This window comes from Stenella coeruleoalba, assembly GCF_951394435.1.
Source record: "Stenella coeruleoalba genome assembly, chromosome: 5".
Taxonomy (NCBI): domain Eukaryota; kingdom Metazoa; phylum Chordata; class Mammalia; order Artiodactyla; family Delphinidae; genus Stenella; species Stenella coeruleoalba.
Genome location: NC_137150.1, coordinates 75043191 through 75055576, shown reverse-complemented (window position 1 = coordinate 75055576; position 12386 = coordinate 75043191). Strand labels below are relative to the sequence as shown.

General features: G+C 44.3%; 1 protein-coding gene across 16 annotated transcripts in view; it reads left to right on the top strand.

Moving 5' to 3' along the window:
- KALRN (kalirin RhoGEF kinase) overlaps window positions 1–12386 on the top strand; it is a 642647-nt gene that overhangs the window by 393929 nt on the left and 236332 nt on the right. For all 16 annotated transcript variants that reach the window (XM_079922559.1, XM_079922555.1, XM_079922558.1 and 13 more), the window contains exons 22-25: window positions 4308–4490; window positions 5738–5856; window positions 8636–8702; window positions 9293–9402. In XM_079922559.1, the coding sequence (XP_079778685.1) occupies window positions 4308–4490; window positions 5738–5856; window positions 8636–8702; window positions 9293–9402 (479 nt within the window). The remainder of the gene's footprint in view (window positions 1–4307; window positions 4491–5737; window positions 5857–8635; window positions 8703–9292; window positions 9403–12386) is intronic.

Here is a 12386-nt window from a genome sequence, read left to right as displayed (position 1 = left end):
GATGAGTAATGATGTCGAGAAAACGCTTTTCTAAACTGATAATTTTATCTCTGAAAGTGAAAGAAGCTATAAGATAAACTGGACTAGCTTCTTCTTAACAAAAGAGAATTAAGTGATAATGAAAGTGACTGGAGCTTTAGCTGAACTAAATGATGTCTTTGAATTCAGATAGCCAGGAAAAGGAACACTGGGCTTGTCAGAGAGGCACTTTCTACGAGAAAAGTAGAATCTAAACAGTTCAGATAAAACATGGTCATGTTTCCGTTTCTGAGACTCTTAAGAGGAATGAACATAGCTCACATGTGATAGACATTTTTGAAAGGTTTAGTTTTTCATATTTAACAAGCAGATCTTTCTCCTGTGGAATGAATATGAAGATACATCTCAAGGAACGGTTTTCCCACTCAGGGAGCACACTAATTCCATTCCCCCAAAGAATATGTCAATAAGTACAAGGCAGGTCAGCAATGAAAGGCCAATTGGATGCTTATAATTAGATTATGAGAATATGTCAAGAAGGCTAAATTTTAAAGACTTGTCAGATTTTCAAGAGATACCAAAAGGGCTTTTTACAAACTATATTCGGAGTAAGGTGCTCTGATTAGGGGAAGATGATATAATATTAACTGATCAAAAGAAGGAAGGAAGAGAAAAAATAAGAAAAATAAAACTACTGAACCCTTATTTTTAACCTCTGTCTTTTCCAGCAGAAAACATAGAATTGAAAATGAAAGGGCAAAATATCTACTAGGGGACACAAGAATCCCAAGATAAGTGAGTTGTGTTCTAAATTTCCAGGCCCAAGTGAATTATATCCCCCAAAAGCTCCCTTTGTCCACAAGATCATGTCCATACTCCTGAACCTAACATGCAAGCACCTCTACAATCTGACCCCCACTCTATCAGTCTGTATAAGTTACTCTTCTTGGTGGCAAGATTTGAGTTTCAAGCTGGCTTAAGTTTAGAAGGGGAAAAGACTTTGTATGGCTGTATGTGGAAATAAAGAAGACAGAAGCTGTGCGGCTGGACCTCGAAGGAGCGCAGGAAAAGCTGAATGACTCAGCCCAATGGGAAGAACAAGACACGTGGCATAGTCTCACCTCTGGAGATGAAAACTGGGATGTCACCCAAGACCAGGGCAGTTCCAGCAGCCACGTTTCCGGGTCAGTTCATCTCAGGAGATCGGGCATACGTGACTACCACCACTGTGATTCAGCTTCCCTTCTCTCCTCTACTATTTGCTTTCACTTCTACTCTCCACCCAGCCACCCAGTTCCCTGTCTCTACAGTTCACATCCCCAGAAAAACCAGCTTAATTGACCCAGCATGTTGCCCCTGTCCCTGTTTAGTCAGAGCTTCTAGGCCAGGACACCTTGGAAGTCACTGGCTGCATATTGATGGGCTGCCCTCGTGGGACAAGTTTTACCTCTGATCTCATCAGCGGTAGCCAGGCATGGGGCGGGTCGCACGGTGCCACCGTAGTCACCCACGTATAAGAAATCACTTCAGACTGCTCTCAGTAGGGGCCGTGGGCATGGTTGGGGCCAAATCTTTTCATCTAATTCTTCCCAGTGTAAACCTTCAATTCTTGCTGGTCTAATTTTACTCACCTCCCAGCACAATAATTACGCACTTATCCATTTACTCAACATTATTATTATTATGGTATACATAGTAGACATTGGAGCTACAAATGAATAAGATCACACTCATCTCTTAGAAGCGCATGGTCTAATGAAGGAGACATAAATAACTCAGCATGATACACGCCGAAGTAGCAGCGTGTGTGTGGTGCTGTGGGAACCCTGGGAAGGGCACCTCCCACTCGGCTTGTGGGGAGGAGGAGAGGTGAGGGAGGGCCACTGGGGTGAAAGCAGGGCTGAGGAGGAGCCACTCATCACATTGTGGGGGGCAGGTGAGGTTTATTTAACATGGCTGGAATTTCGGGGCCACGGAGAGCAGTGGAGATGGTCACGTGGGCACGTGAGGCCGCGTGGGGAAGAGCTTGTCTACGCTGCCAGTTTCACTGTCTGTTTGCTCCCCCTGGGTCCCACACATACCTGGAATGCTCTTGATCACAAGCCACTATCCCTGTTGACTCTGAATCAGTTTTGATGTTTTAGGATCTAATTTCCTCTGATAGGAAATTGTAGGGCTGCTCTGGTAGGACTGCTGCTACCAATTGGCTATAAACCCCCATCTCGTGCTCAAGTCTCCTTACCAAGAGCAGAGAATAAATGTGTGTGTCCAAGATTTTATATGAAGATGGATTTCTTGATTATAGCTACAAAAATTAATCACTGTCTTAAGTAAGTGACAAACCTAAGAAAAATTGTTTCCCAGGTTAGAGGGGAAGCCCTAAATGCAAGAAATGGAAGTCCTTGGAATACCAGGTATCTTGTATTAACCGAGTCCCAGCGCCATTATTCTTGCCTTTTCGTTGCTAAGGAGGTGTTTCTCCTGTCCTCATACCTACCTTCTTTCCTTCACACCGAAGCTCTTCTGGTTCCTTATCTCCCAGCCCTGGGGCCCAGCCCACTGTGCTGAGGTAGGAGAGGCTCGAAGGTGTTGAGTGAGTTGCTGGGGAGCGGGAGCCCTGGCCGTGGGGGACCAAGTTCTCTCTGCTTGCCTCTCTGGCCAGAAGCTTCCCTTTGGCAGTTCTTGAGAGGGTCAGTCTCTCGTGGGAGGGGCTGTGGGTGAGCCTGGAGAGGCACGGGTGAGGGTGGTGGCATAAAGAAAGAAAGGCCCTTCTGTCTGTTCTGTTCTTTTTTTTTTTTTTTTTTTTTTTTTTTTTTTACGGTACACGGGCCTCTCACTGTTGTGACCTCTCCCGTTGCGGAGCACAGGCTCCAGACGTGCAGGCTTACCTGCCATGGCTCACGGACCCAGCCGCTCCGCGGCATGTGGGATCCTCCCGGACCGGGGCACGAACCCGTGTCCCCTGCCTCGGCAGGCGGACTCTCAACCACTGCGCCACCAGGGAAGCCCTGTCTGTTCTGTTCTTGATCCAGTGATTTTCTGTCTCAGTTTCCCTCAATTACCCAGATCGTAGCATGATCCAAACCTTGTACCTACTTTCCCCCAGTCGGAAAGATAAAAGATTACTTCTCAGAATATTATGTAAATATTCTTCTGAGCAAGCGTTTGCTTGTTTGAATAGCCCTTCTGTTTCCATATCTTACCCAGCACAGGTCCCGCCTCCCCCATGACACCTTTTCTGCCCCTGCCAGCCCACCTTCATTTTTTTCCTGTTTTAAAATTCCTGCCGTGTTAACTATACATATTTCTTATTCTGACATTCAATTACATAATGCCCTGAGTTATTGAACTACTCTGTGTGAAAATCTTGTCCCTCTAGGGATATAGACAGTCTGGTGGAAATCTCTTTTTCTTCTTTTGTTTACCCCCCAGGGCTTTCCCCACAGCCCTCTGCACAGTGATGTGGACAGAGTAGATGTTGAACACACTCTTGTTAGAAATGAAATTGACCCACGTCAGGGCTCCACCTCACTTAGCCCTGTGATGGACACTAGCTTTGTTCACTCTTCTCTCTCTCTCTCTCTCTCTCTCTCTATCTCTATCTCTCTCTCTCTCTCTCTCGCTCTCTCTCAAGGAAGCTAAAAACAAGATCCTGGTGGTGAAAGGGACAGAGTTTACTCTTAAATCTGCTAGTTAGATTTCTGTACATCCTGGCAGTGCCAACTCACCTGATGTTTAGAAAGCCTCCTTCAGGCCAGTAGAGTAAAGGGGGAGAACTAGAAACTATGGACCAGAGGCAAACGGCTCTATCACTTACAGGTTGTATGAACTTGGACAAGCCCTAAGCCTCTCTAAGCCTCAAAGAGACTCGTACCACCTCCCTCCACCTGCCTCCTAGGGATGCTTTAAGACTCAAACGAGTCTCAGATGTAACATGAACATACTCTGTAAACTGATAAAGTGCTATATTAATGAAAGAGATTCTTACATCAATAACCACACTGGCTAACATTTATTGCTTACTGAGTTTTTACTGTGAACACTGTGTTCCAGACACATCCTACATTGTCAACTCATATAATGCTCACGACAACCCTGCAATATAGATACTATTATGATCCCTATTTTGCAGATGAAGGAACTGAGGCACAGAGGGTTTCAGTAGTTTGCTCAAGCCCTCCCAGCCAGTAAGTGACAGCACTGGGATATAAACGGAGGCAGTCTGGCTCTGGGGTATCTATGGCTTCTGTGAAGAAGGAAAGAGGGCTGGAGTGAAGGGCCATGATAGTAAAGGTAAGCTAGTAACTTACGACCATCTTTTGGGGCAGCAAACAAAGGAGAAGGTGAAACTCCTGATTCAGCTGGCCGATAGCTTTGTGGAAAAAGGCCACATTCATGCCACAGAGATCAGGAAATGGGTGACCACGGTGGACAAGCATTACAGAGATTTCTCCTTGAGGATGGGAAAGTACCGGTACTCTCTGGAGAAAGCCCTTGGAGTCAACACAGAGGTAGGTGTGGGATTGCCCAGCTGGGACGTCCTCCTTTCTTACCTCCCTCAGTACTGCTGTTCATTGCCGTGGAGGGAAGCTGGGTTTGCAGAGGAATCTTCCTGAGCTGTTGACCCCTAGAGCACTTGCCTTGTGTTGTCCTTCTCCTGGAGGGACTGGATCTTGCTGAGCCATTGGCTTCCAGCTCTCCATGACTGGTGCTATATACAGTGCAAAATTGGCTGGCCAGGGGTAGGGCCTGTGGCTACAGAACAGAGCTTTTCTGTGTGTAGAGTTAACTGTTGACTTTGAGGATTAAGCCCTTTATCTTGGCTTCATCAGTACTGTCTTCCACCCAATTATGTTAATCAGCAAATGATTAGAGTCCTCAGTGTGTATAATAGTGCTCTTTCAAGAATAAGGTATGCAATTTGTATAAAGTCTATTTGACATTTCAACTGAAAAGAAGTACTATTTTCCAGGAAGCAAAGGAAGACTGACTTTTAATCTCTTCTTTATAATAGGGGTCATTAACCTATGAATTAAGAGCGAAATACAGACTGGCAATTTAATCCTAGGATTTCTAATTCTTAAATCTTTAAATAGGCTCATACTCTGAAGCAGAGCAGACTAGAGAATAAAGTGGTCAAACCACAAAGATTGGGAGAACTAACGTCTCCCCCAGGCTTTAACCTGTGAGACTTTTTTCCTAGAGGTTTTTATTCTATATAAATACCAAACAGCGGTTGAAATAAGCATGGATGGGCAATTAGAAAATTCAGTAATTGTTCTATCATTTAGCTTTCTATTTCCGAGGGAAGTTGCTTGTTTAAATAAAAATATTTACTTTTATTATTTTCCCTTGACAAATGAAAGTTTTATATCTTTTTACATTTCTGTTTCACAACTGTTTTAATGGTTAATCATCAGTCTTAGACCTGTGTGTGTGTGTGTGTGTGTGTGTGTGTGTGTGTGTAGATCTAATCAGGCCCAACATCCTTGAGGAACTATGACACTAATTATAAAATGTGTACATTCTTTTTCTTTGTTGTGGATATTATCCCTGAGCATTTGACCTGAACATTTTATACTTCTCTTATTTGAGAAAAAAATTATCCCATGAAGAAGAGTGCTTGTGGGTAGCAGTTGGTGGGATTCCCCATCTTCTCATCCTTCTCTGTTCTTCCTTTCCCCCACCTCCACCAACTCTGGTAAGTTGCTTTCCGAAAGCATCTCCAAGGTGACCTCTACGATCTCTCTGTGTGTAGGATAACAAGGACCTGGAGCTGGATATCATCCCAGCAAGCCTTTCAGATCGTGAGGTCAAGCTCCGGGATGCCAACCATGAGGTCAATGAAGAGAAGCGGAAATCAGCCCGGAAGAAAGAGTATGTAGGGGGTTGGGCGTGAGATGGTTCCACCGACTGGCAGGCTCCTCATGGCTATGCTTGGTTTTCATTGCCACCCGTCCCTTTAGACAGCTTGCTGTGTCCCCATGACGACCTACAGAGGTTGGAATGGACAGACATGATGCTTCCACCCACATTTCACACTAACCAAGAACTTTAGGGCATTGGACAGAAGAAACAATGAACCATGTCAACCTTACAAACCGTGTCTTGATCACTCTGCTTTCTTTATATCAGTGTTACAAAGTTACACATAGCCGGAGATATGCAAGGGCTTTATGAAGAGTATTTTGACATTCCTTTTGGGTAATGCTGGAAAAAAAATGGTGTGTTCTAAGATTAAGAAGGCCTCTGTAGTTGATTTTATCAAAATGAGGTAGGACCACAGGTCCCTTGGAACTGAAGAAACTCAAGCTGGTCTGTGAAGTCAGAGCTTATGTTTCATCTGGGCTGCTGTAAGAAAGTATGACGAATCAGGTGCTTTAAGCAACAGAAATGTATTGTCTCACATTTCTGGAGGCTGGAAGTCTGAAATCAAGCTGTTGGCTGGGTTGATTCCTTCTGAGGGCTGGGAGGGAAGACTCTGCTCCAGGCCTTTCTCCCTGCCTTACAGATGGCCATCATCATGTTCACATGGTGTCCTCCCTGAATACAGGCCTGTGTCGACTTCCCTCCATTTTAAGGATACCAGTCATTTTGGAACGGGGGCCCACCCTACTCCAGTATGACCTCATCTTAAATTGCATCTGCAATGACTCTGTCTCTAAATGAGGTCACACTGTGAGGTACTGGCAGCTGGGACCCAACATATGCATTTTGGGGGAGACACAATTCAACCCATAACAGAGAGGGAAATGAGGAGACAACACGTGGCCAGATCTTCCTGCTGGGCTGTCTCTGAGACACCAAATAGCCAGAGGACGGTAAAGGGTGGGTGGAAAGTAAAACAAAACGGGGTAGAGGGTAGTGGAGCTAAATTATGAAGAAAAACAGGAAAAACTGCAGGAAGCAGCTGGAGAAAAAGGGAGAAGGTAGAGGCATGCCAGAACCCAAGGCAGTAAAATCAAAGACAACTTTTCAAAGCAAGTGGGATTACGTCCCTTCTGATATTCCTTCTTTCTTTGTTTACCAAGCACTTACAGTGTACTAGGAACTTTGCTTATAGGATCTTGCTTAATCCTTGCAGCAGCCCTGTGTGATCAGCTGTTTTATAAGTAAGGAGTCTGGGGCTTGGAGAAGCAAGTCCTGCCTCTAGGAAATGACAGTCATAATTCAATTCCTGGTTGTCTGACTTCAAAGCTCATGGACTTTCCACTCTACCAATAGAGCAAGACTAACGAGAGAGTGGCTCATTAACTCCTGCAAAAGGGAATTTTTAAAATCAATAATTTAATAGAAAGGCCACTGCTAGAACAAAGTTTTGCTTTAAGGAAAATCCCACCAAGATAAAGGTTCAGGAAAAGATGCTGCTCATTTTAATATTTCTTCTGAAATCTCCAACCGGGGGCACTCGGGATAATCCTTCTCAAAATTTTTATGTGATGGAACACCTTGTAAATAGGGATTCTCATTATGAAGTTCCATGAAAAAATGACATGGAAAATCTAAGATAAATATATAAAAATATATTTTGTGCTGATATTATTGTGTATCACATGCCAGCTAGGAAGCACCATTTCTAAAACAAATTTGTCAAAGAAAGAAAGTGACGTAGGTACACTACAGTGAAGCCACGCATCGTGAGTTGGACGCCCGCACGGGTACATTGTGTTGTTTAGGGGTCCAAGGTGGAAGGAGCCTTCCCCTTGCATGTGTGCAGCACAGCTTCTCTTTTTGGAAGACTGAAGAGTAGTCAGTTAATATCATTAGCTTGTGCTGTGCTTGGATCACAGCCTCATGCACATCAGTTTGTGATGTAAAATAACCCCATTAGAAGCAAGAGGTCAGCACACTATGGCCTGCAAGCCACATCTGGTCCACCACCTGTTTTATATAGTCTGTAAGCTAAACATTATTTTTTATATTTTTAAATGGTTGAAAACTATCAAAACAAAAAAAAAAGCAAGAAGAATATTTTGTGACGTGAAAATTAGATGAACTTCTTTTCTGTTCATAGTTTTATTGGAACACAGCCAGACTTACTTTTTTAACATATTGTCTGTGGCTTCTTTCACACACAACAGCAAAGCTGAGTGGTTGTGACAGAGACTGAATGGCCCCACAAGTAGTTACTCTCTGGCTCTTTACAGAAAAAGTTTGCTAACCCCCAGTCTCGGCGGTGGTGTCTTGGGCATCTTGTTTCTGGCTTTTAAACCTGGTTTAACCTGTGGGACTGTGAACTGTTTTGGTGTAAGTCAGCAATTCTACTCAGCAAGAATCATCATTCTGGGAGCTACAGTAAGAGGAACATGGGAAGCTGAGTTGGTGTCTAGTTGGTGAGAATGAGTGTGAGTGGCATTACAAGCTTATGTGCACACACACACACAGATGTGCAACTGAGAGCACACACATCAGCACAGAATCACAACATGGTAGAACTGGGGGGGTAAAAGGGGAAGAGAGTATGGAACTAGCTGAGCACAAACATGCTGAAGGGACACAGAGCAAATGATCAGAGTGAGAAGGACTCAAAGGAAGAGACATATATTGGTAAAGTAGAAAAATAGGACATTCAAGAATGTCGTAAATGCCGGTGAAGTTTGAAGGAAGGGAGGTATTACATCTCTAACCAACTAAAAGCCCATTTGCTTCCTTCTAGATTCATTATGGCAGAACTGCTTCAGACAGAGAAGGCTTATGTGAGGGACTTACACGAGTGCTTAGAGGTAAGTCTTGCGGTCATCAGTTCTCAGCTATATTAGAAACTGACATCCTTGCCACATCAAGTCCTGGAGAGGAGCTCAGTACTCTGTCTTCTCCCGGAGCTTGAAGAATAAAAAACCAACCAGAGGACATCTTTCTCCCAGAGTCAATAATAATCGCATGGGAGTTTAAAGTGCTTTGGAAAGAAACTTTTCTCAGACTGGAACTAGGCCCAGCAAAAAAAAAAAAAAAAAAAAAGCATATAACACACTTGAATTCAAAATAAAATCTATGACACAGTCGCTGAACTTAAGTTGAGTCTAAAAATCTGCATCCGACACACAGTCAGACTCAAACACATTTCATAAATAAGAAGACTGTGGAGTTTGTGTTCTATGCTAAAGTCTGGGATGTGAATTTCCCTAGCAACAGTTCACAGTAATGGAACATCCAGGTTTTCGTTCTTTCCATTCTGCTTACTTACCATCTCACTTTTTAGGCTCTACATGCATTCCCAGTCTGCGCCTTACCCCACAGCTTTGAAGCCCTGTTTGTTCTGTGTGTATTTCACGTGGCAGTGCTTGCCAGTGACGGAACTGTTGCTGTCTTACAGACCTACCTATGGGAAATGACCAGTGGTGTGGAGGAGATCCCCCCTGGGATCCTTAATAAGGAGCATATCATCTTTGGCAACATCCAGGAGATCTACGATTTTCATAACAAGTAGGTTGGTGGAGGGTTTCAGTGGAGCACACTCAGGGCCATAAATACCCAACAGCAGGGCTTTCCCAACAAGTGGACCAAAGCTGATTGGGAAATCTTGCCTGGTAAAGTATTGCCCGTTAAATTTTCTAAGTCAGTGGCTGTCAGACTTCTTTCTCACTCACACTTCTTTCTCTGCAATGGTCTAGAATTCCTAGTGGAGGGTGAAGTCAAGTATTCATCAGTGTCTCTCCCCCGTGTCCTGAGGGACCTACCTGCCAACATCTTCAGACCCAATCAGAATGATAGCCAGGCCTTGAGGAAGTAGAAGTAGCTTCTGCTCATTAAAACTGTTGGGAATCCTGACATTAGAATGCATCTGAGGCTCACCGTCCTACTCTGTGGGCCTTAGGTTTCAAATTCCACTGAAGTTTTCTTTCAACCTAAATACTTCCTCCACCCTTAACTACCTCATCTTCCCCACCCTCAACCAAAACAACAACAGATGATAGATAGATAGATAGATAATCAAACTATCTAATGGAACATATTTCTTGACAGCTCATAGGGGAGAACATCAATCAACCCTCTATGTTTTGTTGAAATCAGTAGAATCATAGAGCCCTAAAACCTCACAGCTTATGGAAATAATTCCGTTTCCAAAGTACAAATAGAGGAAACCTCAAGACCTGAGAAATAATGTTGACATAAAGTCCTATAGCTCTCTGAGAACCCTGTTGCAGAGAAGGGTTGAGGTAGAGATTCAGGGTTGTAGGATACAGTCCCGGGGACGTCCTAGGGTCAGGCTAGTCAAGGCTTTGACTGAATTAAGCCGTCATGACGAAGATGAAACTGCCAGCTCGGAGAGGTCCTGGGGAGGCAGTGGGCGCCGGTGTAGCAGCCCCCCTGAGGCAAGATTCTAAAACAGCAGCGCGCCATCGAGCTCTGTGCAGTGATGGAAATGTCCCGTGTCTGTGCTGTCCAGTACAGTAGCCGCTGGTCATGTGTGCCTCGCGAACACTTGAAATGTGCCTATTGTTACTGAAAACTGCGTTTTTCAACTTTTTTTAATAAATATAGGTGGCGGGCTTCCCTGGTGGTGCAGTGGTTGGGAGTCCGCCTGCCGATGCAGGGGACATGGGTGGGCCCGTGGGCCATGGCCACTGAGCCTGCGCGTCCGGAGCCTGTGCCCCGCGGCGGGAGAGGCCACAACAGTGAGAGGCCCGCATACCGCAAAAAAAAAAAAAAAAAAAAAAAGCAGCTGTATGTATGTGATCTTTCTCTAGGACCTTTGTCTCTGTAGGTATTGAATGGAGAAATTCCCAAGTACCAAAATTTCTATAAAGAACAATTCACTATATAGAATTTAATACCTACAAGTAGTAATTTTAACACAAATTGGAGGCTTAAGTGGAATGATACTTAGGTTTTACCCTCCACTCTCCCTATTTTCGTACTATATCTCTTTATTATAGAACTAAATGTAAAGATCCTGAAGCTTATCTACTCAAAAACTAGATCCATTTCTATTGCATTTTGCTAAGCATTCTGGGAGCGCTCGGATAAGGTAGTATGTACCATAAATAGACCCCCCAAACGGTAATGATTTCGCTAATGCTGTCTCCCCACTTTGGCCTACAGCTCATGATGTGGGGAAACCATTTATTTTCAGTTTGCCTTGTATTAGATTTTCAGCTTTGATAAGGGCAGCTATTTGTTTAAAATGCTCATCACCTTTGGTTAAATCTGAACTTTACTTTTTCCTTTTCAGTTTTTGGAGATATGGCCATATGTGAGTCTGGGCAATAACATTTTTGTAAAATCTCTGCTGTCAGGGATCAGAAGGTCTTCCTGACCATTAAGTACAACCATTTCCATTTACAGATAAAGACACTGAGACCCAGAGAGGGGCCAGTGACTTGCCCAGTATGTGACATCTCTCCCTTGAAAGATTAGGCGTAGATTCCAGGGGCTGGGTTTCCCACCTCAGTGCTCTCTCCCCGTCCCCTACTCCATAGACCACCAGCTGGCACTGACAAATCTGGTTTGTTTGATTCATATCCAACCAGATCTGTAACTACAAGGTGAGGAGCTGGCTCCACCAAGTGGTGAGAAAAGGGATGTGCAGGTCACAGCCCCTTCTGGAGGCCACACTGCCAGGCTGCGGCTGCCTTCTCCTCCGTTGCCTCTCCTACTCCTTCCCACACACACACCCCTTGCTTCAAAATATGCGTATTCTGTGCTTTCTATGCTTTTTTCACACTCCAAGAAAATCTCGTTCTATCCTACTCCCTTGTTTTATAGAAACTGGAGCTTACAAAAGTTCGTGACCTGCACAAACCAATTAGTAACACAGCCAAAGAATCCAAGTCTTCATAACTCCCTATTAAGTCACACTGTCATTTTCTTAATATTCAAATGCCAAGCGAAGAGGAAGGGGAAGACTTGTGATTTTTCTTGGGCCCTAAACCCATACTCTAAGGGATAACTGAGGCCTTACCCATCAGAAAGGCCCTAAAAAAAATTTAGCTGTGATTTTGTTGCTATTGTTTTTCAGTAAGCCATCGACATTGGTGCTGGTTATAGATATTGGGGAGGACCCAAAGTCTAAACATTCATTTGGGGGTGTTCAAGTCATGTTCATTTCACTCGTACACACTAACTGCTTAGCGTCCTTGCCTAGTTGCTAAACAGGCTGTCAATGGCTATGAATAACATTAAATGTGAGATTGTTTATATTTTACTTTAACATTAAACTTATATTTATGCAATAGTTTTTTTTTTTTTTTTTTTTTTTTTGCGGTACGCGGGCCTCTCACTGTTGTGGCCTCTCCCGTTGCGGAGCACAGGCTCCAGACGCACAGGCTCAGCGGCCATGGCTCACGGGCCCAGCCGCTCCGCGGCATGTGGGATCCTCCCGGACCGGGGCACGAACCCGTGTCCCCTGCATCGGCAGGCGGACTCTCCACCACTGCGCCACCGGGGAAGCCCTATGCAATACTTTT